Source organism: Antrostomus carolinensis, unplaced genomic scaffold (genome assembly GCF_000700745.2).
Source record: "Antrostomus carolinensis isolate BGI_N321 unplaced genomic scaffold, ASM70074v2 scaffold10016, whole genome shotgun sequence".
Classification (NCBI taxonomy): domain Eukaryota; kingdom Metazoa; phylum Chordata; class Aves; order Caprimulgiformes; family Caprimulgidae; genus Antrostomus; species Antrostomus carolinensis.
In genome coordinates this window covers 46,193-72,801 of record NW_010323940.1, presented here as the reverse complement: position 1 = coordinate 72,801, position 26,609 = coordinate 46,193, and the positions used below count along the sequence as shown (strand labels likewise).

The following is a 26,609-nucleotide window of genomic DNA, read 5'->3' as shown; positions in this document are numbered from 1 at the left end:
ATAACTAAATTACTGTTCTACAACAATATATTAAATTTCCTTTTCATTTATTTATTTCCACTGTTGAAAACAGTTTTTAGGGAAATGGTAATTTCTTGTGATATTTGTCAGTTGATACTCTTAACAAAAGTTCTAAAAAAGAAGTAACAGTTTCAGAGGTAGTTGATTAAAAGTATTAGAGCCCAAGTGAAAAGCTGGGCTAATGTAGCTTGACCTCCCCTGCAGTGCAGTCTGTGAAATAGTTACTGTTTAAGATCAGATGTAAGATCAGATCTCTTTGTTGTATTGCTCCAGTGATTCATTACCCTTATTGTTAAACTGGTGCTTTGTTTCTTGTCTAAATGTTCTCAATTTCAACTTCCAACCTTTACAGTTTTCCCAGTTTTCATCCTTTTAAATTTCAGCAGGCAGAGGTTTCATCTCAGAAATTGCAACTATTAGTTGATAGTTTTGTTTCTGCGTCTTTTCTTCTCTCTCAGTACTTAAACATTGATAGGTCAGTGTGAATTCAAGCTGTGACATTTTATGTTGCTTTTAGAGAGCAATGTTAACTATAGTTTCAGTGCATAAAAATACAGCTTATACTGAAATGACATTGTGTGATTATTTTTTAGAAGGCAGTATGTCATCCGCTTTAGCAAACAAAGGAGAAAAGTAATTACAAAAATTGCATTCCTTACAACCTCCATGCCGGTATTAAACGTATGCTAAAATTTAATGAATGTGTATAGTCACTTCTCACTGACACTGCCATCAGGGCTTAATACAGCTTCCTAAAAATACCTTTACATTTTTACAGTGCTTCGAGGCTACTTTCCTCTTTATTGTGTTTGTCTCTTTTGCTCTGGTGATCTTGCTAGGTATGCAGTGAGATTTACTTGTTCTTTCTGTAGAATGGGACCAATTTGTTATGAACCTCTGAGGAACGCATGTCACCTGCTGACCTTCAGTCTTGGATGCTTTTTCAGTTTGAAAAAGAATTCTATATTGTTCGGTATAATAGGAAAATGAAAAAGACAGTTTTGGAAAGGCTGCGGTCTGAAGCTGTTGAGTGGAAGTAGTTCACCGTGGAGAGCTCTTCTGCTGGGGCTGGGAAATGTTCTGCTTAAAAACTGTCAGTTTATGAGACTTGGAGCATGCTGCTGCTGTTCGTTTTCCTTGCTCTTGTAAAAACTGACTTAAGCCAGCAGAGCATATACTGTGTTTGCATGTCTGCTATGGGCCTGTTGAAGGTAGTGCAGTGTTTCCAAGGCTAGTGCTGGTGAAAGACTGCAACTGCACCAGGAGTATGCATGGAAGTCACTTCTGTAGCTCCAAGCACAACTAGGCACCTGGGAACAGCAAAAAACTTTTTTTTTTTTTTTTTAGAAGCCCATCTTAGAAATAAATGGAGAAGGGCTCTCATATTGGTGATATGGACTGCTTAGAAGTCTATTTTTCATAGATTGCTCCTCAAAAAATGCAGTTTTTATAACTGACTTTGAGTGATGGATGGCACAGAGGCAGCTTTCTGAAATGGAAAAGAGCAGCGGCTGACGTGAGGAGGCTTACTCAGGCCACTCAACCAGTAAAGCTGATTAACCCTGTAACTTGTCTCATGGCTCAGGCAAGACACTCTCAGAGCAGAGCCTTTTGATGACACTTTTATCAAGGTGGGAAATATCTTTCTGGATTGTGAACCTTGCAAAGACTGGTTATCAGAAAATAGGAGTATAGCAGAGAAGAGAATTGGCTGTTGTAGGAGAAATGGACAACTGAGTTTCAAACACCTGATAAAGAAAGAGGGAACCTTGAGAGGCGTGGAGGTAGTGTTGGTTTATTATTGCTGGATATCAATGTCCATCAACTTCTCCCTCTTTTTTTTTTTTTTTCCTCCTCTGTGATGAAATTGACCTTGTTTCAACTCCTTTTCTCTTCCTCTCTGCTTCCCAAGTGAACAGAAGTAATGTCTTGAGTACAAGAAGAGCAGGGAAATAATCTTTTTTCCTTCATCTTCTATATACAAACGTTTCAGATAACCAGTAGACACCTATTTCTTGTGCCATTGTTCAAAAAAAAGGTCTTAGTTACTTGCATAATATGGCAATAACTAAAACTTCTCTACATTTTAGAAATTAGCATTGCTACCTTGAGCAGAATACATTTTGTGTTTGTTGCAAGTGTGAAGAAACTAATAATTTAGTAAATTCACGGACTGTCGTGATAGTAGCGTAGCTGTCCTACTGCTGCTGTGTTCCTGAGCTACAGTTTTAACGACACTTAACAGAAGTAGATGTTTAGTTATTTCTAACAGTCAGTGGACTTTAGTTCCCCTTCCCTATACTGCTTATAAAATACTTGCCTCAGGCTTGACAGAGCACATGGAAATATTGAATTACATGACTGATGAGGAACTCATCGTGTGCAAGGTTGGATGAGGCTTTGAGCAACCTGGTCTAGTGGAAGGTGTCCCTGCTGATGGCAGGGGGGTTGGAACTAGATGATCTTTAAGGTCCCTTCCAATCCAAACCATTCTATGATTCTATTCTATGAGTCTGTTTTATTTTCTACTTAATCTGCAATGAGGGTTAACCAGCGTGACATACATGTTTATATCGATATAATTTATGTAAATTGTAATTGTTGCTTTTACAATTTTGGTGCCATATATGAGACCTTTGAGTTTTACTGGGGAGGACAGTGTACTATAATTTCAGACTAATAATAAAAACAGAGAACTTGTTTTTCTAGGTTTTCCTCTTGTAGATTTCTGTGATTGTTTTGGAGGCTGTTGTGGAATCACAAAATAGAAGTAACTTAAAGGTGGATTATGTGCAGTTTTATGACATCTTGTACTTGAATATAATAAACTATTTTAATGTGTTAATTTTTCAACTAGAAACGTCTGAAAGCGGCTGAAGCGGAAAGTAAATTGAAACAAGTATACATCCCCACCTAGTGAGTATAACAATAAAGTAATTTTTTTAATAAAGTACGGGTAAAACTGACACAGTAACTTGTGGTATTTTTTTAGTCATCTTTTTAATAGTTATGTTCTAAATATTTCAGACAAACAGAATATACAGAAATATAATCAGAAAATGCCAAAACCTCTTGCCATAAGTGAAACTTTTGTACTTAACTGAGCCCATTGTCTTTGACCTGCAAACTGCCTGTTCTGGAACGGTGAGAAGTTTTACAAAAGGTGATTGAGTGCTACGTGTGCTGCTCACATGCAAGAAGGACCTTGTAATTTAAAAAGCAGTTTTTCCAGAATAATTGCTTATGAATCCCTGTAACACAACACTTCATATTTGTGTAAATACAACACTTCAAAATAGAAGCAGTTGTTACTGTCGTTACATAAAATATTCTTTCCCACTGCAGTTTTATCTTGCTAATACAGTCTGTTCTTCAGCTAGAGACAAAAGATGTTTTGGCTGTAAATTAAAGGTAGCACACAGCCCAAAATCTTTTATCTTTGAACAGCTCTAATTAATGAAATTGTTTTTTTCTGGGGGGTTTTAAATCTTTTTTTTTAGATCTAAAGTCCATGGTATATCTGCTTTGTTAACATGTAGTTCACAGAAACTAGATATAATCTGTCTCTCATATTCATAATTTCCTCAACATTATGAGAAGAGAAAAGATTACAGATGGCATTATTTTAGGCTTTCTTTAGGTATATTCAGTTTATATATATTTGAATTTCCCATTGTTATGAGTGTTTGTATAATGGAAGACTAGAATACCAGATGAAATACTTTGAAAATCTGCTGTTGTCATTTTGATGATTTGTATAAATTACATACAACAGAGCTTAATTTCCAAATTTCATACAGACTTTTTTCTCTTAAACTGATTTAGCAATACAGACAACAGACTGGTAAATTCAGTCTTGAAATCTGATCTCTGAAAAAATGTTATGAGTTTTGAAGCTCAAGTGTCTAATAAATTATGCCTTTTAAAAAAAGCAGAAAACTCTAGTATGAGCGTTCCCTAACCCTCTCAGGGAAGTAGCTGCTTTGGGAGAACTGTAAGATGCTCAATCTTTACATAATGCTTTTTCAATTTAATTTCCTTGGTCCATGTGGACAATTCAGGACTTTTGCCAGTATGTTGATAGTAGGGACTAGTTGTGTTTGATGCCAAAATCTGTTTTGAAATGTAGTATTTTTGCAATTTTTATCTTTCTTACCATTTGTCTTTTGTCTGTATGTCAAGGCAAAATCCATAGTCAGTGGTAAGGAGGTGGTAGGACTTCTCAAGTCTCTGGTAACTGTGCAGTGTGGGGCACTCATGGGCGAATGGATTGCTAGTGCTGTTTCAAGACTGATTTATTGTATTTAAAGCCTGTGTAGAATTGATTCTCAGAGCTCAATACCTTTTTGAACTTCATCATAAGGTATTTCCTGTAAAAGCAATGATTTGTTCTCAGTACCAGAGGATCCCTTTCAGTTCATGGCTTCTTTGGAAGGTAACTAAGCAACAGATCATAACATGGGAGACTCGATCATCTCTCCATCCCTTCTCATGTACCTTGAGTCCAAGATGCTTAATAAAGAGTATCTGGAAATGTTAAAAGTGTCTCTTACTGGATATAGTGAAAAAGCAGAAGGCAGATTACAGACTTCCTGGTATTTGGAGCAGAGACTTGATACAGCAAAGGTTTCTTCAATTAATCGTTTTAACTAATCTTGAGTATATTTTATGCTACCTAAAGTAACGAATAATCATCTTAGGAATCAATGTATTCCAGCCTTGCATTGTACTGAGAGTATAGCTTGTCAAAGGGATAATTAATACCCACAATGTTGGAGCTTTGGAAATGCTGTACTCAACCCAGTGAGGGGTGTATTAATTGCCTCTGAATTAACTAACCTGTGAAGTCTTACTTCAGTGAAGTATTAGTAGGTACAATAATCACAAAAATAATATTAAAAAAAAAAATAAATCCCAAACCAGTTTCAGCCTTCTCAGAGAGTAAGTAGTTTAGGACAGAACCCAGGCAGAACACTCTGATATTATATGGGTGAGCTTTGCCAGGGTTAAAAGATATTCACATTTACTGCAGTCTGTGGGAAGATATGTACTTCTGCTTGAGATAGGAGGCAGCAGACTGTCTTCTAGCATGGACAGCCTTGTAGTATTATAGGCAGTGTTACTACTCTTACTTGTTATCCTTCACCCAGAGTCCAGCCTCGCCTTGTAAAACCTCACCTGTTGACTGGAACCCCCTTCTTAAATTCTCTGCTGTGTCAGGCTTTTGTTAATGCTTGACCCCAAGACTTGGTCTTTTACTAGCTTGCCAAGTAGCTTAGACTATGTGAGAGCATTTTACAAAGAACTTGAGTATCAAAGCAGCTGTTTATAAATAGCAAGTCTGTTACAGTGCTGAAAATACTGGAGGAGTATAAAAATTAGTCTTGTTGTTTAGAGCAGATTTTACAGATGTTGTCACCACACATCAGAATTCCAAGATTAGGTTGTTTGTTTTTGTGTTGAGTAACTGGTTAGTAAAATAACTTTTTTCCTTTTTTTTTTTTTTTTTTTTAAATTTAAAGTAATAAACCAAATCCCAATCAAATATCCAGCAACAATGGGAAACCTGCTGCAGTCAATGGAGCAATGGGAGCCTCTTACCAGGCACAAGCCTCACTAATAGGTCGGGCTTGTGAAAGCTGCTATAGTAAGTAACTTTTTAATCCTGGAGTTTGGGCTAATCTTAATATGACTGGGTTTTTTTTCAAAACAAATGTATGTACTTTTGTTTGCATGCTATAGAAGGTAATTTTCAATGACTTGTATTGCAGAAAAAACTTTTAAGTTAGAGCTGCCTTCAAAATGTTGATTAAATGTCAACATTCAAATCCACTTTGTTACTTTTTTTTTTTTTTTTTACAATTCAGAAAATACAGAAAGATAAAGTAATATAATATGATGGCACTGATATGTTATGCCTTTACTTTCAGAATACTAGCTTCAGATTTATTTTTGATTCTCCTGTAAGGCTGCAGGGGTTTTGAGTTGTTTTTTGGGGTCTTTTTCCCTGCTCTTTTGTTGTTAGGGGACAGGGGGAGGACATGTTGTTTTTTTCTAGTACTTTCTATGTCCATATTTGTATAAGAAAGTTCTAGTTATATACTTCGGGGTTTTTTCAAATCACATTTTTAAAATAATAGTTTTCTTATGAAAGATTACAAAAAGGAATGAAAGAAAGATTAAATTAGTGTTTCCTTTGCTGAGTCTCCACATGTACAAGATAAAGGTACATATGCCTCTTCAAGGTCAATAGGAGATGTGCTTCTCCTTTTCTTATATGAATGTTGATTTATAAGTACTCACTTTGCATGACTTGAGAAAAAAAAATCCCAGATCTTAAGTAATTCTAATAAGTAACAAGCAACTTAATCAGCCTGTCTTCCAGGGTAAGATTAGAAATAGTGGAGAATTTATAGGGCTTTTGCTTGCTTTTTGTTTTGTTTTGTTTTTGTTGTTAGTCCCCTGGAAGAAAATTTCTTGGCAATACAGAGTCCCTGGTTTGAAATTCAGTAGGGAAGCATTTTCAAAATCTCAGTTTGGAGTTGACTTCAGAGTGTGCTTTTGTAAAAAATAGATCAACTGAAAATTCAAGTTCTTATTTTTTTCCATGTCAAATGTATTAAATATGTATCGATATAATACTCTTACAATGCCTTATATTATGGCAGTATAAAGCCATCTGTTACCACATTTGGATTTATTATGTTGAATTTAGCATGCACCAGTTTACCTGTGCTGTTTTTTCCTCCTTAGCTCCACAGTCTCACCAGTGGTATTCATGGGGTCCTCCTAATATGCAGTGTAGATTGTGTGCATCTTGCTGGATTTATTGGAAGAAATATGGTGGCCTGAAAATGCCCACACAGACAGATGAAGATAAACTGTCTTCTAGCCAACCTGCAGAGGTAGGATTGTGTAGATAAACTTTCCTAAAATGAAATATGATGCTTTCACAAGACTGCTGTGATTTGAATATTGAATGGAATGATTTTTTTTATGTATGTGTTCAACTCTGGTTTTACAAAACTCAAGTTATTAATCCTTCTCCTGTCTTAAGTAGAACTGAACAGCGTGCAGGTCCTGCCATGACTTTATTTGACTTAGATAAACAGACATCCACAAATGTCGTCTTGTCAATCTAATGATGTGTTATCTATAAAATGCTAATATGACTATACAAGATCTAATCTAGAATGGCATTATACATCCATTCACAATAGAGTTTTCTACTCTGTTTTACAGTTTCATAAGTTTTTTGTTTAGTGCTTGTACATATTATTTGATTAGCCCTGTGGATTTATCCAAACTGTAGATTTTTTTTTTTTTTTTAAGTGCTGTAATTCAGATGTATGTGTTATGATTTTTTTTGTTTGTTTTGTTTTGTTTATTTTTTGTAGGAGTCCCATGTTAGAACTCACATGTCCCGGCAGGCCACACAGGGAACTCCAGTTCGTAACACTGGAAGTCCAAAGTCGTCAGTGAAAACACGTCAAGCTTTCTTTCTACACACAACCTGTTGGACAAAACTGGCCCGTCAGGTCTGCAAAAATACCCTCCGACTGCGGCAGGCAGCAAGACGTCCCTTTGTCCCTATTAACTGTGCTGCCATTAAGGCAGAATGTAAGATGTTTTTTTAATTCTTAGTTCTGTGTGCTGTGCTTCCCACCCATTTTTGTCTTTTAATTTTATTTTCTTTTTCAATAAACATTTCTTGTCTATACACTTTCGCTTTTCATTTTTTTCATTTGTCCAGCATATCACCAACACATTGAATAATGTCTGGCTTCCTTGAACAGATTTCACGCTGAGGAAACATTTCAAGTGAACTAAAAAGGGGATGATAACTGTTGCCTCATTCACCCACAAAATTGTTGTTAAAAACAAGCAGGGGCAGGGAGGGGAAATCAATGCTGTGACACAAAAAACATGCTTCCTACCTACCAGGCAGAGTGAAAGTAGTTCGCTTTTATATGTTCATTTATTTTGCTGAGTAGAAAGTGTCAATCTGTACATGTTTTGGTCAAAGAATGAGGAGCCGAGGATGCATAAGAATTTAAATCTGGCCTCTATACAGCCCTTTGTTACTGTGGTGATCAGATGGTGGTGATAGCCATGTTTATTATTACATCATGGTTGCATCTTTGATTTTTTTGTCTGTTCCAGTTTTAAATTTTAGTTTTAAATAAAATTCTGTATTGTGCTTGTTCTTTTTGTAGCCAAAGTATAAAGAACTGATAAATTCACTAGTAGTATGACAAAAGGTTATGAGTTGCAGATAGCAACAGTGAGTCTCTTTATGTACATATATGTGTAAGTTCTGCTGCAAAGTCACTGAATATTCCAACAGGTTTTGTATCTGGGCTGACATGTTGCTTTACTGCTCACGCTGTTTGGTTGTGTTTCCTGGTTTTCCATGGATGCAGTTCTTTGAGCAGACACTTGGTATTCCAAGATGAGCTGTGCTGGCTCGTTGTACTGTCAATTGTATTAGAATTGAAGAGACGTTTTTAGAGTATTAGATGATGGTTTTGTAACTATGTTTACTAGATTAACGCTACATGTTTTCCCAGCATATTTAACTGGGATGCTGATGTCAGTGTTGACTGTAAAAAATTTACTTCATGAAGGCTTAAAATCTGGTTTTGAGTAATTATTTTCCCCTTATGTACTTTAACACCAGCCATTCTTCACATACATACTCTTCACCTACTTCTTGCAATCATCCAGAACTTGGTGAATATTTCTGTTTGTTGTCCTTGTCTTATTTATTTAGTTGTCCTGTTGGCCAGTTTCTTTCTTCTTTCAAAGGTGTGCAAGTCAGGAGCAGCTTTTCATATTGAAGGAAACTGTATGTCCACTGTGTGAATAAAAGGGGTTGTACTTTAGGAAATAAGTGTGTCTTAGACTGTACTAGGATTGGATTTTTAATCCTTCATACAAAAAAAGAGAGAAAAGCATTGTACCTTTTAATTTATGTAATTGGCACTGATTTCTGCGGAATCATGGAGGAAACTTAACTTTAGAAGTTCACTTGAACCTGGCATCTTTTTATCCATATCATTGTTTCTTGTCACTCACTGCAGTAACTCAGTTCGACAGAAGATGAAACCTTGTTTAAGGAAGAGAAAAAATAGAAGCAAAAAAAAGTTTCATCTAACTGTTAAACATCATACTAGAACAAGTGTTATATAGACAGTTCAACTTTAAAGCAAAGGAGTGAAAAGCTGAGCTAGCAGGAAATAGTCATTCTTGTATCAGACTGGCAGTGCTGTGAGTGCTTCCTCTGTTCCTTTGAATGAAAAAGTGCCGCAACAAATTGACATCAAAAGCAGAAAGATATTTTTTCCCCTGTAGGCTCTCTCTGTCTTTCATTATTCTTTTTGCTTAAAGCAAAATATGGACTTTGTGATTTTGTCTTTTTGAATGCTGACCTGACATAGAGTGAAAAAAAGCAAAAACAAAAACCACAGTTGCCAATGCTTTTTGAACACAACATTAAAATTATCTTATAATAGTGGAAACCAGGTTATACCTCATTTCGTTAATTTAACTCATGTTTCTCTGTGTGTACACACACACACGCGCATGTGCATACTCTCCTTCTGACAGTCTCTCTCTGTAGAACCATACAGTGCTCTTACCTGCATTGTCATTGATGTGTTCTTACTCTAGTAGAGCCTAGTAAGTAAGTAAATAAACCCATTGTTTTCTAGTTTTGTTCCTGTACTTGTATCTGGTGACTTGTGTTCAGTGCACTCCATACATTTCAACGTTACAACTAAATAAGCTTTCCCTTCCTGATAATTCCTTAAATCCTTTTCTAAGGATAGCTTGATGCAGGTAATTTTAAATTTTTTAAAATTTTTTAATGAGATATTTAACTAACAGTAATTATTTCATATGTTGAATACCACTGAGTAATTACAATATTGAATGAATGTCTGTGTTGGTGTTACAAAAGTTGCAGTCGTGTTTAGATAATAACCTGGCCAGAGTAGCAGATCATCCATGATGTGATATGGTATGAGATGGTTAGGACGTCCAAGAACTGTTCAGAGTTTGTGCTGAAACTCGAATCTAATGACTGCTTAGATGCTTTGCCAGACTCACCTGACTCTTTGCGTGTGCCAAACCAGTGCTTGAAAACATACCTACATTTCACAACTATATTGCAGTAGGCACCATACCAACACTCAGAAACCATAAAATCTAAAGACAGGGGGACGGTAGGGTGCTTACCCCAGCAGCATACCAGGTTTTATGTCTTCTTAGTCTTATGCAATTTGTTGAAGTGCCAGGTTGTAAATGAAACTAATTCCCAGTTCTGAGAGAGAAAGTCTGAACAAGCCAGTCAGAGCTTGCTCATATAATAAATTGATTTTTGCATTCTACCTGAACTCATCTGCTGATTCTTTTGTCTTGGAGGAGTACAGAAGCATTTGAGAACACTAACCTCAGGCCCAACCATCTTCTAAGTGAAACCAGATTTCAGGCAAAGCATTTTTTTATTATTGTAATTCCACTCACATCATCCTCGGCCCATTACATCCACCGTCAGAAAACAAGATCCTATTCTGTGTTCTTTATTCCTTCAGTTAGTGCAGAGAATTAGATTTTTCTCACTAATGAACCATGTAGCCTGACCCCTGCTCAGGTGCCAGCAGGAGATAGTGGAGACGGTGCATTAACATCCCTGTTCAATCTAGGGATGGTCATCAGGAGATTGAGGAGGCACAGCATCTCCTGCTAGGAGTACAATTCATCATGGAAATCTCAGACTTTGTGCTACCTGGAGACTCACTGTAGTTGTTGACAATAAAGCTGTTTGATGGATTTTCAGGAATAATTAGAATCGGTGAACTGTGTGGGTAAGAGGAAATTCCCATGCTCTAAATTAGGCAAAATACCTTCTTTTTAATTTGAATATATTGCATGTTTATTAGAAAGTTAAGCAAAACTATCCTGTCTGTGGAAGGTCTCTTAATTAGAGGAAACCAAAGTGGGCATTCTTCTCCAGACAGTCACTCCAGATCTGTTTCCAGCTTACAAGCATGTTGATCTATGCGTGGCAGTGAACCATGCGTCTGGGAACCTTATTACTTCAGCACAGGCAGATTTTTGAGGGTTTTTTTTTTCCCCTGCTCTGATACAGTTTTATCAATAGAACTATATGTATTAATTATAGTAATTTAAATTTGAGTAACTACACTCCAGCTATGTAGACATGATTGTCAAAATGTTTTCAGTGGATGGTAATACCTCTATAATATCCATATAGTTATCTGGAAACGGGTATACTGTTCATGATCAAAACTTAACATACCTTTAAATCTGCAGATTTGATAACAAATTTAGTACAGAGTACTTGCTGGTTGCGATCTGGTTTGATAAAACAAAGGCAAGTGATAATGAAGTAGAATATGCAAAATATTACTGCTTTGTCTTTGTAAGCATATTGCCTGTGTTTTATTGATAGAAAATTACCCATTCATCTGAAGTGAGTAACATTTATGGGTACTGATTCACAGTGTTTTACATCCATGATTTGGAGAGCTACAGAAGATTTTTTTATCTGCATCTAGGATGAAAATATTTTCTCTACTGTCATCTTCAAATACAATTTGTTCCAGGTTTTAGTAGCCAGTACAATAATTAAAAGAATACACTTTTTTTTCCCCAAAGTTTCTAATAAGAATACAGTTCAGGGAATACATGGAGTACAGTACATTCATTAGATAATCTGAATTTGGATAGAGGTATGTTGGAATGTCAATGAGAAATAACTCCCCAATGAGAGTCTCTCTAATCTTGAGACCTACAAGTCTAGTTTAAAAAAAAGAAATAATTAAAAAACCTTTACAAATGTAAAAGAACAAGCCTCATTCACTGTCATATTCTCCACAGCATTCCTGATGTTGTCGTCCTCTGCAATACCCACAGCAGTCATCACTTTTCTGGGTTACGAAGTGTTAAAGCTGTTTAAAACCTCATAAAGAATCCATTTTGCACTGTGGTTGGTAATGATGTTCCCTGGAGTTTTTCTAACTGTACTGTATCGTCTTTAGGGTTATGGTGCCCCAGATTACATGCACTTCAGGTTTCCTATAATTTTAGAGAGTGTCACGTGTTTTCTATTTTCCTATCATCATAATTTCTAATATTCTGATTTTAATTTATTTTTAAGTGATCACTCTTTAGTATTGTCTAGATATTTTTAGAAAACTGTTGACACTGACTCCATGAACTCTCTTCTGCATGATGGTGGTGTAGAACCCATCATTATATCTGTATGTTATAGTCATTTTACCCCTCAAGAATTAATTTACATGTATTCCTTGATGCTGCTGATATCCTTTGCAATCAGTTTTAGCTTGGATTATGCTCACAAAACTTTTATCAGGAAACTTTAACTCTCTGATCATCTCTTTTCCTGATATTTTGTGTGTTGAACAGCACAGATTCTTTGGGGATTACATAGACAATTTATTTTAATTAGGTGTTAATCCCTGAAAACAACCTCTTTTACCCTGTAGCAGCTGGACGGCAACGGTCTTTGGTGACAAAGTTTGTTAAACACTATTTGAAATGTCAAGTTGAATGCCAGATCAGTTGCATGTGTACATGTCACCATTCCTTCAGAGGATCCTGGCAGACCTGTGACAGTCATGGGTTTACAGGACATGTAGGTAGGAAGGGACCTCTGAATGTCTCTCATCCCACCCCTGCAGAAAGCTCAAGTGCTCAAGGTCTTTTGTCCAGATGAGATTTGTGTGTCTCCAAGGATGGCAACTCCATGGCTATTCTGGCAGAACTGTTCCAGTGTTTGATCAACCTCACAGTAAATAATTTTTCCCTAACATCTAACGAGAATTTCCCACCTCCCAGGTTGTGTCTGTTGCCACAGGTCGTAATGTTATATTGTCCTGTCCCTACATGTCTTTGTGAAGGGTCTGGCTTAGTCCTCTCTATGCGCTGCCACTGAGTAGTTAGAGGTGGCGATCAGGTCTCCCCTTGACCTTCTCATCTCAAGGATGCCCAGACCCAGTTCCCTCAGGCTCTCCATGTACATCTTATACTCCAACCACAAACCAGACTCTCCAATAGCTGGACTTTCCCCAATTGTCCCTATCTTATTCATAGTGGAGACCCCAGAAGCTGACACAGGATCTAGAGGTGGTTTCACAAGGGTTAAGCCGGGGTGAAGGGTTATCTCCCTCACCCTGCTGCCTGCGCTTGGGCTAGCAAGACCTAGTATGCGGCCGTCCTTGTTGCAAGGACACACCACAGAATAGCGCAAACACATTAAACGTGTTTTCCCTTTACAAGGTCTTTGTTGGCTCCCTTGATGTTTCTGTATTTAACTGTGTGCCTCTATTAATAGTTCAACCCTTTTGCCAGTCTGCAGACCTACTTACTGAAGAATGTTATCACATTTGCCGTGTTTTTGTTCCCTTGAACCAAAACCAGTTTAAGCATTAGTTTAACACCAGTAATGTACATGCTTGACAGTTTCTGTTTGGATGAATTCCACCTGGTCCCAGTAACAAGTTTTTATTCATTAACTAGTTTGTTTTGAAATATTTCCTATGGACACTTTCATGTGACACAGTTCTCACACTTTCCACGTGAAAAGGTTTTGGAAGTGAGCTTGCTTAAGTTCTTCTGCAGTCAAGGTGGCTGCAAAGAATTCGTTCAGCTTTTCTGCCATGCCTTTATCTTCCTTTTGTATTTTCCTCACACCCTGATCATCTCCTATTGCTACAGGCACTGGCATACTTTCTGCTTTTGATATATTTGAAAAAAACAAACTATCAAATGTAATAAAAAATTAAAATACATTTTTATTTCTCATAGTGTCCACTATTTCACTGATCTTACTAAGATTTTTAATGTTCATGTGGAAGCCCGTAGTTGATTTTAGGACTTTTAAAAAATTTTGGTTTTGACAACTGCTTACTTAAATTTTATTCTATGATTTTACACTTAAGAGTGATGCACAATCTGACTTCGTATTTTTCTGTATATAGTGCATAAAGATCATTAACTTTATAATATTTTTACTTGGAGTACCATATTGTGGATTAAAGTTTGCTGCTGTTGTACATATTTAACTGTTTTAATAGATTGCTGTGCTTTGGAATACCCACCCGGTACCTTTGGTGAACATGCTTTGCCTCAAGCAAGGAAATTGTACTCTCTTTGGAGTCTGTATTCTCAGTAAGCATATTAATATCTCACCATGATTCAATGTCTTCTTTTACAGTGAAGACACGTAGATGGAAAAATCTTCTTGCTAATTACTTCTTAGGCAATGCTTTGCTGTTCCCAAAGTAGCTATAAAATACTCACTGTATAGTCTGTGCTTGTTTTACTAAGGGAGACAGTGGAGACACATCATTCTACTCTGTCACTTAAAATATTTCAAGTGTTGTGGAGTATTAAAAATATTCCAGGCACTAGGTTCAGCGCATTTTTTTCACTGAGAACAGTATATTTTGTTATTAAGGTAAAATAATAAAGTCCTTTGTGTAGTTGGTGTTAGGGCTCTGGAACCTTTGGGCTGCTCAGATACCAGCTACCATTTTTGCTTAGCACAGTAAGAATTTGAAGTAGTTTTCTTAATACTTATACTTGGAACTAAGTTGTGCATTGTCTGCTGCGTTAAAAACATCTGTGAACATACTGAAATACTTATTTCAGTCATTCCTGTGGTTTCATGGCCTGCAAGTTTTTTACACATAGCTAGATAGAATACATAGAGATTGTAAATTTGGGGTTTTTTTTCAGATATAAATTGTTCCATAGGATGTCTTACTCTCTTCATGTGCCTGTGTACTCCATATCTTGTACTTCAATGAAACAAACGAGCATTTTGGTAAAACAGAAGGTGGAAACAAAGTGGAATTACAATTATAATCTGTTTATAATATCTAGCTCTTGTAAAGTTTATTAGAAAATGAACATCTGTATGTGCACATGTGAAACCTGTACAGAGAAAGGTGTACACATATGTGTGTATGTATACATGGAAGTAATTCTGTATGAGGGAATTCTAGACCTACACAGTCAACACTGAACGGAATCTTGTAGAAAATGGAATATCTGTGTTCAAGGGATACTAGAAGCCCTATATGGGGATTACTTGCGTGCATCTGGAAGACAGACAATCCAATCATTCTCAGTAGTTGAAAAAAAAGGTAGCATAGTTCCAGTAGTCTTGAAACTATTTACTGAAACCTAATGTCTTGTGAATTTTTGCCTTAGGTTGATTGACTCTGCTGTCAAAGCGTGAACTTCTTCACAGTAACACTTCTGTGTTTGGGCATTTAGACAGATTCTCTGGTTGTGTTTTCACAGTGCCTTTTAAGCTATGAGTTCATAGTTTCAGCATCAAACTAAGGTAGTTACTGAACTGCTTATTTTCATTTACTTTGCAGGAGGCTCCTATCTTTGTGAGACTTTTGAGCTCTGTTACACTTCCTTACAATTGACCTCTGTTGAAAAGTTTTACAGTAAAGGGGTTTTTGGGGTTGGTTTGGTGTTTTGTTTTGGTTTTTTTAAGCTTCATCTTGCCATGATTGCCCCTGTATTCTGTTTTACTTATTAAGAATTATATGAATAACTGTACCATGTGAGTAATACTTGACCAAAATCAGTAGTCCCAACTTTAAATCCGTCTTACCTCTGTATTTCTCCATTTAGGGCCACACAGGCTTGTAGAATACAATGAAGAATTCCACATAAATCATTTTTAATAGCCAGAGCTGCTTTTATTTTAGTACTCGTGTTTTCATCTGTGTTTCATTTGCCTAGCTGGCTGTCTCCAGAAAGATTTTTGTAGGCAAAAAATGCAATCAGATTTGTGTTAGAAATTGTATTAACTTTTTTTTTTTAAAAAAATCACATTGCTTGCATGAATGAAGACATGCCTTGCCTTTAAATATCTATCATTATTAGCACTGAAGAAAAAAAGAGGAGTATGTGCTAAAATGAAAAAATAAATTTGTGGTAAAAATGTAAGTCAAACTGATTGGTGCATCCTATTTGTATTTGTAATGATAGAAGATTTAAACTGAGTTTCATTCTTTAAAATTCTCAGATGCAGATCGACATTGTGAAGTTGCTGGAAATCCTCTGAAGATCAAAAGTACCAGAAAACCACTGTCATGTATCATTGGGTATCTAGGTGGGTATCTGCCTCCTGAGGAAAAAAATAATCAAATGAAGATTCAGTATTTAGTGATACTTAAGAATCCTGTGTGCATAGAATGAGATATTTATGCCTGGAGTAAAAAGAAAACTGTAGCATTAATAAATTAATAAAAATTCTGGTCTGCTATCAGTTGCAGAACTGGATGATTGAACTTGCAGGATGCAGGCAGAAGGGCTGGTTTAAAATGGCAGAGTGAAGCCTGATGTAATTTAGAATGTGAAAAATATTCTGGTATTCTAAATAAATAAGCACTCAAAGGGGACTTGAGACACTCAGTGTGCTCAGTGGTGCTCTACTGTGTCCCTTGAATCCACTTGTAATACTCCCATGTACTTCAAAGGAGCAGACTTCAGCCACAGTGAGATACTGATCTCTTAATTTGATGATATAATTTTTAAAAATGCAATGAAATCTGTACTGAGATCATAGCCAGGAGGTCAAAGTACTCACATAAAATAATAAGGAGAGGAGAAATTCTAGTAGTTGTAATTCCTTATTTAAAACATTAAAGTAGTTCTCTGCAAGGAACCACCACTGACTATTAAATATTTACATAATAATATGAGAGGTGGGTTACCCCAGAGGCTTTATATTAATCCTCAAAAGAATATAGAAATCAGTCCATTGATCAGAGCAGCAGCAAATAATTTTGCAGTGTGTTATTCCCATTCTACAGAAATAAAGTTGAGGGTGGAATAGTGGAAATGTTTTTCTCAAAATGTCAATCAACAGGAGGTTTATTTTGTTCTCAAACAAAGTAAACGATAACAGTTTCTTGACTTACTGAAATAGAAATCAGCTATTAATGTAGTTATAACTGTTCTTCCAGAACATAGAATTTAACAAAATCCAAACTTCAGAACGCTGGGTAATGAAGAATTAATGCCCATTCTCACTTACTTTTGATTCCTCCTGCCCTGGAGTTTAGGGAAAAAGCCCATGATAATTTCCTACAGGCATCCCAGCTGTGTGTGTTACCAATGTCATTCGAGTGAATGAGGAAAGGACTGCTGTGATTGACTTGGTGGAGCTGTGTCTGTGGGGGAGTGGAATCTGGCAGGAGAAGGATGGTTCATCTGGCTGACCCCGTTCAGGAAGGCAAAAGAAGAAATGTCAGCTTGTTGTGTAATCTTAGAAGATACTGTGTGGTTTTAGTTATTTAGGTGATGAGGAGTTATCTTGATACCCCTGGGACCATAAGTCTGTAGGTTTAACAAGAGTAAATGGATGAACAGTGTCAGACAGCATTATGTGTACTTAGGTGAGGGTTTTGTAGAAGATTAACAGTGCTAAAATATACCAGGTATCTGTAGAGTCGCTTAGCATTTGTCTGTATGGGGAGTGAAGGTATCTCGCTACAGTTGAAGGTAAATAATAAGTGTTGCAGGGAAATGAAGTGGACCAGTGTAGTTATGGACATGCAACTGAATTCATTGTATAAGGATGGCTGGAAAATGGCTTTTTGTTTGCAATTTAGCTTGGTGGTGGGGTTTTTTAGTTTAGTTTTTGTTTGTGATGTTTGTTTGCATGTTCCAGTGAATAAGTAATGCATTATTTTTCTCAAAATTTGGCATTAACTGTCATGTCATAGCTTATACAGAAGGTATTTATTTTCTTTTAAAAATTCCTTCCATGCCATTCCTACAGACATTTGTTGGTATACTGTTAACTGTGTCTCTCAGGGCCCTACTGTTCCCAGAGCTACTGGGAAGGCAGAGAGGGTTTCAGTGCCCTGCACATCCTGGGTCATTACTTCCCTCTATCCCTGCTCTGTTTCTTGGCTGTCAGTTCCTCAGGTGAGGTAGGTTAAGCATTAAAAAGTAGGCCCTGTCCTCTAGAGAGCTGGGGCTAATCCCCTGTTAATCTCTTCAGTCGTCAGTGCTCTTACTAAACAAACCCTCTAAGGGGAACTCCTGGCTAATTAAATGTCCTGTGTTACCTCCTAGTTATGAGGAAACCAGGCTAACGTTTCCAGCTGGAGTGCATGGTGAGGAAATGAGAGAGAGGTGCAGCTGTCTGAGCACCTCTGGAATCCAGGATGCTTATTTAAGCAACTCAGTAGGAGACTTTGACTTTTCTTTTTTTGCTCTGCTTTTCTTTTTTTTTTTTTTTTTCTTTTAACCCTAGTGACATTAGTGGAAATAGAAGTTTTTAGAGTTGTTATTGCTAATTACTTGTTTGAGGCTGAAACTTGGTCTGAAAAAGAAAGGTTGTTTAAGTATTATTTCTTATTCCTGTTTTTATTTCAGAAATGATTGTATAATCTGAATCTGGACAACTGGTTAGTTGTTGTGTGGCTAAAGGGATAATTTGGATTATTTGGATGTTATAGTTTGTTCTCTGAGTTAGTGGAAGGTACAGGTGGCTAGGAGATTTTCAGTGAAGTACTAGTCAATAGAACAAAGATGCAGGAATTAGAAGATCCCTAATTACTATTATTCCATAATACAGTAATGTGATAGGGTAATAAAATTCAGGCAAAAACCCTGAACTGCCTCATTACCTCTCTCGGGGGTGACGAAGCAGCTAGTTAGACAGTGCTGATCCAAAGCATGCAAATACTTGAAGCAAGTCTCTATGTAGAGGATGAGAGTGTACAGTGTAAAGACCTTACAGGAAGGACTCAATCCATTGGGAAGTGGTCCTAGCTGTTTAATTAAGCTATTTCTAGAAGTTAAAAGGAGACCTTGGTCTTGCTACCTTCCTCTACTGCAGAAAAAGAAAAGACAGCCTTTGTGGTAAACTAACAGAGGATTACTGACCTCCAGACTAAAGAAAAGTCAAAGTAAGGAAATGCTTCCTTCAAATGCTTGCTCATCCTGAAAATACAAAATTATATCTAGTGTACACTGTAGACAGAGGCAGTTTACAAGTTCTCGTATGTTGATCCAGCTGCTGGGATTATTGTGCATGCTGCTGGAGCTCTTTGGCAAATAAGATAATATTTTAATGGTGTTAGCCCTGAAAATTAATCATTTCCTTCAGAAAATTGGAAAAGGTTGCCCAATGAACATTTTAGAATCCAAATTCCAATAATCTTCAGCAAACAGTGTAAACCTTTCTATTTCAGTTGAAAGTTTTGCTTTAACAATCAGTAGAGTTCATAACGTAAAGTACATCTCTGTTCCATTTTAGTAAAAATGCAAAATAGATGCTTGTTCCTACAGCATGAAAAATGGACTGTGCTGGGAGCTTGATGTTCCTAAACTCTTTTATATGAAAAGCAGATGAGTACTGCAGTGAATGGCAGTAAAAAGCTCTCATCTGAGTAAGTGGTGAGAAGATCAGTGACATCAAACTGACCTTTACACACACACCCCCAAATCTACAGGGCTGCCTTGAAGCAATTACCTGTACCCAAGCTCTGTCGTATTCTAACACCTGCCCGTGCATTACCCTACTCTACTTTTTCTAATCTGACCCTCTTGAAGCATCTTGGATGAGGTTGTTCATGCTTTAAGAGCATGGTTGCAAGCTCTGAACAAAACAGTGGTTAACAATTGAGCAAAGTCTTTTCAAATGTGAAGAAGGTTGTTGGTGTTGCCTCCTCCTGGCATGCTGTTCCCAATACAGCCATCCTGCAGCCATCCTACTCCTTTCCACCTGTTGGGATACTGATGAAACTATTTGGCTGTCCTGCCTTTCTATTTCTGCCTTTTAAAGGTTATCGTGACTGTTATGGCAGCTCACCCCCAGCTTCTCCTGCAGCCACGGCTGGTTGCCAGTAGGGCTGAGTGGGCTGAGTGCCCGCGGGCTGCGTGGGAAGGATTCCCTGGGAGCCAGAGCGTCAGGCTGGGCAGGCGAGTGCTTGGATATCGGATTTCCTTGGCATTTGTGAAAGAGGAAAAATCTGCTATCGCAGTGGACTTTGACGTTGTGCAATGGTTTCTGTTTCTCCTGTGTGATAACTATGAATAGCAGAGGCTGGAGGCCTCCTCCTTGGATACCTGGTCTCACATTATTTTGCATATTCCCAGAAAAAAAAAAAGAGCATGAATTTTTTTTACTCTCTTCTAACTCTTCTTGGACAGTTGACTCTCCTGATCTGTCTCCCAGCCCCTCTGGCCTCACTTCTCAGCCTAGAGGTCTCTGAGGTCTCTTCTGCTCCGTGCTCTGGCACCAATCAGGTGGCCAGCCGTAATCAGGATGAAAGCACCTCCCAGCCTGCTCAATGCCAGCAGCTGGTGCCCTTTGACTGTGTCAGAGGGACGGGGACCTGCCCTTCAGCAGTCTGACTTACCTCACAATTTTTGGTCTGTCTGAGGACTTACACAGTGGTGGCTTTTTGAGCCCAAATGTTTGATGGGAATAAGTTAATTGGTTCAGCAAATTCCTGGTGAAGGACAAGTCGATGCTACTGAGGCTTCCTTTTGCTACTTTTATCTGACAGATAATTGAGAAATTTCCATGCAACTGTATCAGCTTTTGGCAAATGCAGCAGCTGCCACCCTGAAGTGTGCTGGCCAGATGTGTTTCGGTGCCTCTTACCCACCTTTCTTGCTCCTTCTCCGAAATAATCCTACTCCTTGAACCATATAAAATACTCTGGGATGTTTGAAACTCCCCAATAGTGATTCTGTATGGGAGTTCAGCAGTACCTAGGGAACCTAGTGTAGTCTTAACAATTTTTGTGTTCCCGCTGCAGTTTTGGGGTAATTTTAGCTTTTAAATTTAGCTGCTGTGGCTGGCTCCCTGACTTCTTGCACCTGGTGACTCGTGTTTGAGAAGATCCTATGAAACTTGTTATTGTAACAGAAAATATGGCATAGCTTGAGGTATTGAGGTGATTTCACTGGAGTAAAAGGCTTTTATTTGCTTCTTAAAAAGCTCTAGGTGTGTAGCTCCAATACAAATCTCAAAATGGTAGGAAAATGAAAACACAGAACTGTTTTCAGTATGATTTGTATCATTTTGTCAATCTCTGAAATACTTACATATCTACACCATAGTACTGGACTTGGACAATCTAAAGTTAAATAGATTTTTGTTATTTGGCAGAACTGTAGGTTTGAAGACTCTTGTTTGAATTGTTATTCAAGGTCAGCACGCTCATTCTGAAGAGACTTCCTTTCCTTTCACTAGAAATTTAAATGTAAATTTAATGTTGAATAGACTTTTTTTTTTTTAAACTCAAATATGTACAATCTCTCTCTCTCCTGTCTCAAACAGAGATTCATCCTGCAGTGAAACCCAATGTAATCAGGTCACCACCAAGCCTTCAGAGTCCAAGTTCAAAACGTCTGCTTGCACCTTCCAGTCATTCTTCATTAAGTATTTTGGGAAAAAGAAACTACAGCCATCATAATGGTCTTGATGGTATGTGAAAGAATATAAAAGACATATTCTTTAAGTCTCTGAATTGCAAAACGTGTTGTGATTACATTAAAGGGGGTACAGACCAACATGTGTGTAAGATATGTTTCGCATGTTTATCGTATTGTTTCTTAATGCAATGAGTGATGGTACTTGTGGACGTATTAATGCCATCTCTTACTGTTTTTACTGAAAATTACTGAAAAAAATCCTTTTACTGTTTTTCTTACTAATCTTGATATAAAAGGACAGAAAGTAGTAAAACAAATTGGCAAAGGCAGAGATGCAACATGGGTTTTTTTTGGTTTATTGCATTGCATTTTTATTTGAAGAAATATTTTGCAGAGATATGCAAGACCTTTTGAATTGATCATAGAATCATGGGAAGGTTTGGGTTGGAAGGGATCTTTTAAGGGCATCTAGTCCAACCCCCCTGAAGTAAGCAGGGACATCCTCAACTAGATCAGTTTGCTCAGAGCCCTGTCCAGCCTGACCTTGAGTATTTCCAGGGATGGGACATCTGCCGCTTCTGTGGGCAACCTGCTCCAGTGTTCCATCACCCTCATCGTAAAAATTTCTTCCTCATATTTAGACTAAGATTACTCTGTGTGAGATTACTTGATATGTACTGGACTTGCTAGTTTACAGCCAATGTCTTTGCTAGCATGTGAGAATTCTAAGTATGGCTTAGTCTGGATTCTCAACAGTGTGACTGGTAATAGAGGGAAAATAGCTTCTGGCATCTTGCGTCCCAAGACCAGTGTCACAGAGTCAGTTAAAACAGGAAGTAGTACTGGCAATAAGGACTGGTGGAAGGTAGGAGCTCCTTAGAAAGTGACTGTCCCTACACTTACACCACTTGCAGAGGAGGGGTCAACTTGGGATGTGGTGGTTTCTATGTAATTGCACTGACACCAATGTACTGTCTGTGCAATGAAAGGTTTTACCAACCTCCAGAGTTTTTGTGTTACTATAAATATACTAAAAAGCTTTTTTGGTTCCAAAATACTATTGATTGTTGCTGGGTTTATTGCATTGTATCAATTAACAGTATCCAGAAAGCCTGCTATGGAGATGATTATATATTCTGTCTTTCGGTGCATGCTTTGATGAAATGAGCAAAAAAAAAAAAAAGAGTGCAGAGGGCTTATATTAAGTCTTATCTCTTGCTATTTTAATCATCTTAATGTTATTGACATAGAAATGTCTGCATGTTCAGGTTTTCTTTTTTTCAACAGTATCAGAAATTTGTTGTAAAGAAACCGTATAGATATATTTACTTAAGATACACAATAATTTACAACATTCAAGTAAATGTCACAGGCTTGTGTAAATATATATTTAGATTGACATATTCAAAGTCAGTCTTACTGCCTAGATGAGTTGAGTGCCATATTTTGACAGAATTTGTTATTACAGAATAATAATTATTGACTCAGAAATAAAGCAATGTAATATGAACATGGCACTTCTTTATGCATATAAAATACACTGCTTAAGCATTTTGTATTGTATCTAGATAGAGAGAAAATCTTGTCGTTTGTGTAGTTTCTTGTAGGAGAAAGACTTTTTCTGGATGGTCTTAGAAAAGTGTTTTTCCTTTTATTTTCAAACAACAAATCTTGCATTCTGTAGGATGGAATGAAAAATGACAGAAAAAAAAAAAATCAGAGTACCTTGGGGAGTTTTCATGTAATATACATGTTGGTGCTTTTAACTATTCTGAGATGCAGAATTTCCATTGCTGCTAAAAAGAAAGTCAACACAAGATATTTAAATGGTTCTCAGCAGTGAAGACAGTCTCTTTCAAATGGGAAAACTCTGTCTTCAGAAAAACACGGCGTTACAGAATGTTGCGTGTATCCAGCTTTATGACTGGAATCGACAGTGGGAAGATTTAGGTGTGACTGTAAAGTGCTTTGTAGATATTTTGAATCTGATCTTTAAATTAGAGTGTCTGAAATTATTCCGAGCAATTACTTTCACCCACAAGCTGCTTAACTGTGAGCAACAGTACATCCAAGTAGTCAAGTTTCACATCAGGCTACTGTTTTGGCAGGGTGAGTAATGATAATTTTCCGTATAGTATTTGGAAAGATCAGGTAAAGATATTTTACATAAATATAATCTCTGTCAACTGGCAGGCATTTCCTTACTTTTACCTACATCAGAACCAGAATATCCACAGGATACCCAAGATATTAACGTCACTAATGAGGTGCAGAAATCAGTCTGTGAACTGTTGATACTGTTTTCATGACTTGTGGGCAGAAATAAGAGAACCGGTTGTTCATAACTGAAGAGACTTTAATCAACAACCACAATCTCCCTTCTCTCTTCCACTTCCCAGGGCTTTAATGCTGTATTTCAGAATGAGATGTCCTGATGCCTTCAAGAGGGTTCTTTCAACAGTCACATATCTGTTCCTGAATATACTGAATTATGCAGCTGTATCTAAGAATGAGACAGCAATTTTTGGGTCTGTTTTCCTAGGAACCTACACATCTTTGGCACAGCAAGATGAGAAAGTGTCATGAGCAATTGGCAAAGGGAGAAAGACCTCAAAAAAAAGTACCTGCTCTCTTAGATGCTATTTCAGTCAATCCTTCTCTCTCTGCTTATGACTAATGGTATTGGCTGTTGAGGAGATAAGCAAGAAAGAAAGGCTTGTATTTCACTCCTATTTTTCCATGAGGAATTTGAGATTCTCCTTTGACAAACACATGAAAATATAAGCAACCTAACTGACAAGCAGGGAAACTGAAGCCTTTCATGCCCCAATTTTTTGTGAAACAGAGAAAACAATTCTAATATCTGCTTCTTCATAATGAACGTCACGTAACCCTATGTCAAAGTATATTAAAAGGAAGGAGTTTTCACTGTAGGACAGAATTTCTCAGCAGAGGGAGTTGTTTTTTCTCAAAGGTGACTGATCATTGTCATACTATTTTTTGGTGGAGATGGAGATGTTCCACTGTGATGGCAGGCTACCAGCATGGGATGCATACCAAAAAACATCTGGCAATCCATTACTTTAAAAAATAAAACCTTAAATTTTCTCTTACATATTAATAAACTATAAACCTACTTAAATTGTTATAAACCTCATTTTACATATCAATGATTTCCAGCTGAAAGAGAAGAAATAAGATGGGATAAAGAAGCTATTATGTGAATCCACTTTTACCATTTCTTCCATACTGAAGTATAAAGTGGCATTAATTTTGAATTGTGTATACCTATTCTTCCCAAAAGTGAGAAACAAAAGTTATATATTGTTCCACAACAAGAGTAGCCAATTTCTGTCTATTTTCACTGTCCAATTGGAAGGAATAATTTTAAATATTTCGTAGAAAACTAAAATGCTCTAAAGCTTGCATTTCTGTGGTCAGTATATTCACTTTTTTTTGCAGAGGTACTGGAGATGGTGAACTAGTGACAACTTCCAGAGCCCAAATTATGTACCTGGAAGATGACACAGGCCTTAGTTACTCCAGGGTGTTACTGCTGACATTGCCAGTCATTTGTAGAAATATGCTGCTACATCTAAATTTTGCACATCTCAAGCCTTTTTTTTTTTTTTTCTATTTATATTTTTGATTTATAAAAAAAATTTTTCCTTCAGTTTATTTACAGTAAGTTAATGATTCCTCCCCACTTTGGTCTTCATTCCTCCAACCCCAGTGATGGAAATTACGTTGTGACTTAACAAGAAAAATAATCAGCAGGAGGAAAATACTGAAATCTGTGTAGGTTTTGTCTGAAAAATGAAGGAAAATATATTTTTTTCTCAGAATTTCTTAAAGTTGAGAAAAATATTATCATGAAATGATAAATGTGTAGTTATCATTTGCCTACACTGAATTCACATTACAATTATCTCACAAGTATTTGAGGTGTTTTGATTACAAATGAAAAATCAGTCTTCTATTCTGTGTCCACAGACTGCTGAAACTGCAGAGTATTTTTTCAGTGGGTGAAGGTAAGCAGTGTGACTCTTCTAGGATGAATTTGGTTACAGGAGGTCTTGGGAGGAGCAAAACCATTTCCGCAAACACATTTTTCCTTAGATTTCCTCTTGAGAAGGAACTGTTCCTAAGCATTAGCATAGCATATCACTCTGTTGTGGGTATTTTAAAATATAGACAGTGATTGCTTTTGTTTTGCAAAAGTCAAAATTACAATATCCATTCAAGTGCAGTTCTCGGGACTATTGTATCTTCTGAAATGTGAGTTATTTCCAAGGGTGGAAGTGGACTAGAAATTGAATAGAGTTTTTTTACTTTTTTGTTTTTATTTCCTTTCTTTAAAAAATGGATCTTTGTACTTATAAGTCTGCTTTGCCTACATTTGGTTCAGAGAAACCACAAAACTAGAATCGCAATTGTGCTTTGATGCACCACTTTGAATGTACCAGACATCACTTACATTTTGTTTTACTAAGGAAACAAATACTTATGAAAAGATTATAGCATTGTATCTCTGTATTCACCAGTGTAACACGTGCTTTGGATAACCCTGATAACAACAGGGGTTAGAAAGAGCAAGCTATGTGGGATTGCAGATGGAAGAAAGGGCACTTCATGGTGAACTGCCCCATTTTTGCTGCTAAAGCAGTGTTTCTTTTTTTATATATAGGTAATGTGTAGACGTGGGATTGCAGATGGAAGAAAGGGCACTTCATGGTGAACTGCCCCATTTTGCTGCTAAATCAGTGTTTCTTTCTTATATATATAGGTAATGTGTAGACGTGAAATTGCAGTAACACTGGCTTTTCTAATTGGCAGAATAAATGAGCTCTTAAAACAGTAAACAATAAAAACAACACTATAATCAAGTTAGCACTCAAAACACAGTGCAGATAACCAGAACCTAATTCCTGGAATCACTACTTTCCCCTTTTATTATTTTAAAGAATTAAAATTGCAGAAAGAGAATCCTGTCTGTTGGATAATGGGATTAGCAGCGTATTACTTCATGAATTAAGTGTTCTGGATTTGAGATCTGGAATTCATACTTAAAAGCCCTTGTGTGTATGATTACTGTCAAGTAGGTTGGTTAT

The 26,609-nt window shown here is 37.0% G+C and overlaps 1 protein-coding gene across 1 annotated transcript in view; it reads left to right on the top strand.

Moving 5' to 3' along the window:
- Positions 1-26,609, top strand: part of MTA3 (metastasis associated 1 family member 3) — a gene marked incomplete at its 5' end in the record, with an annotated part of 128,906 nt that overhangs the window by 73,321 nt on the left and 28,976 nt on the right. Inside the window, 6 exons of the mRNA XM_029085643.1 lie at positions 2,879-2,937; positions 5,544-5,668; positions 6,775-6,926; positions 7,419-7,641; positions 16,121-16,207; positions 21,404-21,550. Coding sequence (XP_028941476.1) covers positions 2,879-2,937; positions 5,544-5,668; positions 6,775-6,926; positions 7,419-7,641; positions 16,121-16,207; positions 21,404-21,550 — 793 coding nt within the window. The remainder of the gene's footprint in view (positions 1-2,878; positions 2,938-5,543; positions 5,669-6,774; positions 6,927-7,418; positions 7,642-16,120; positions 16,208-21,403; positions 21,551-26,609) is intronic.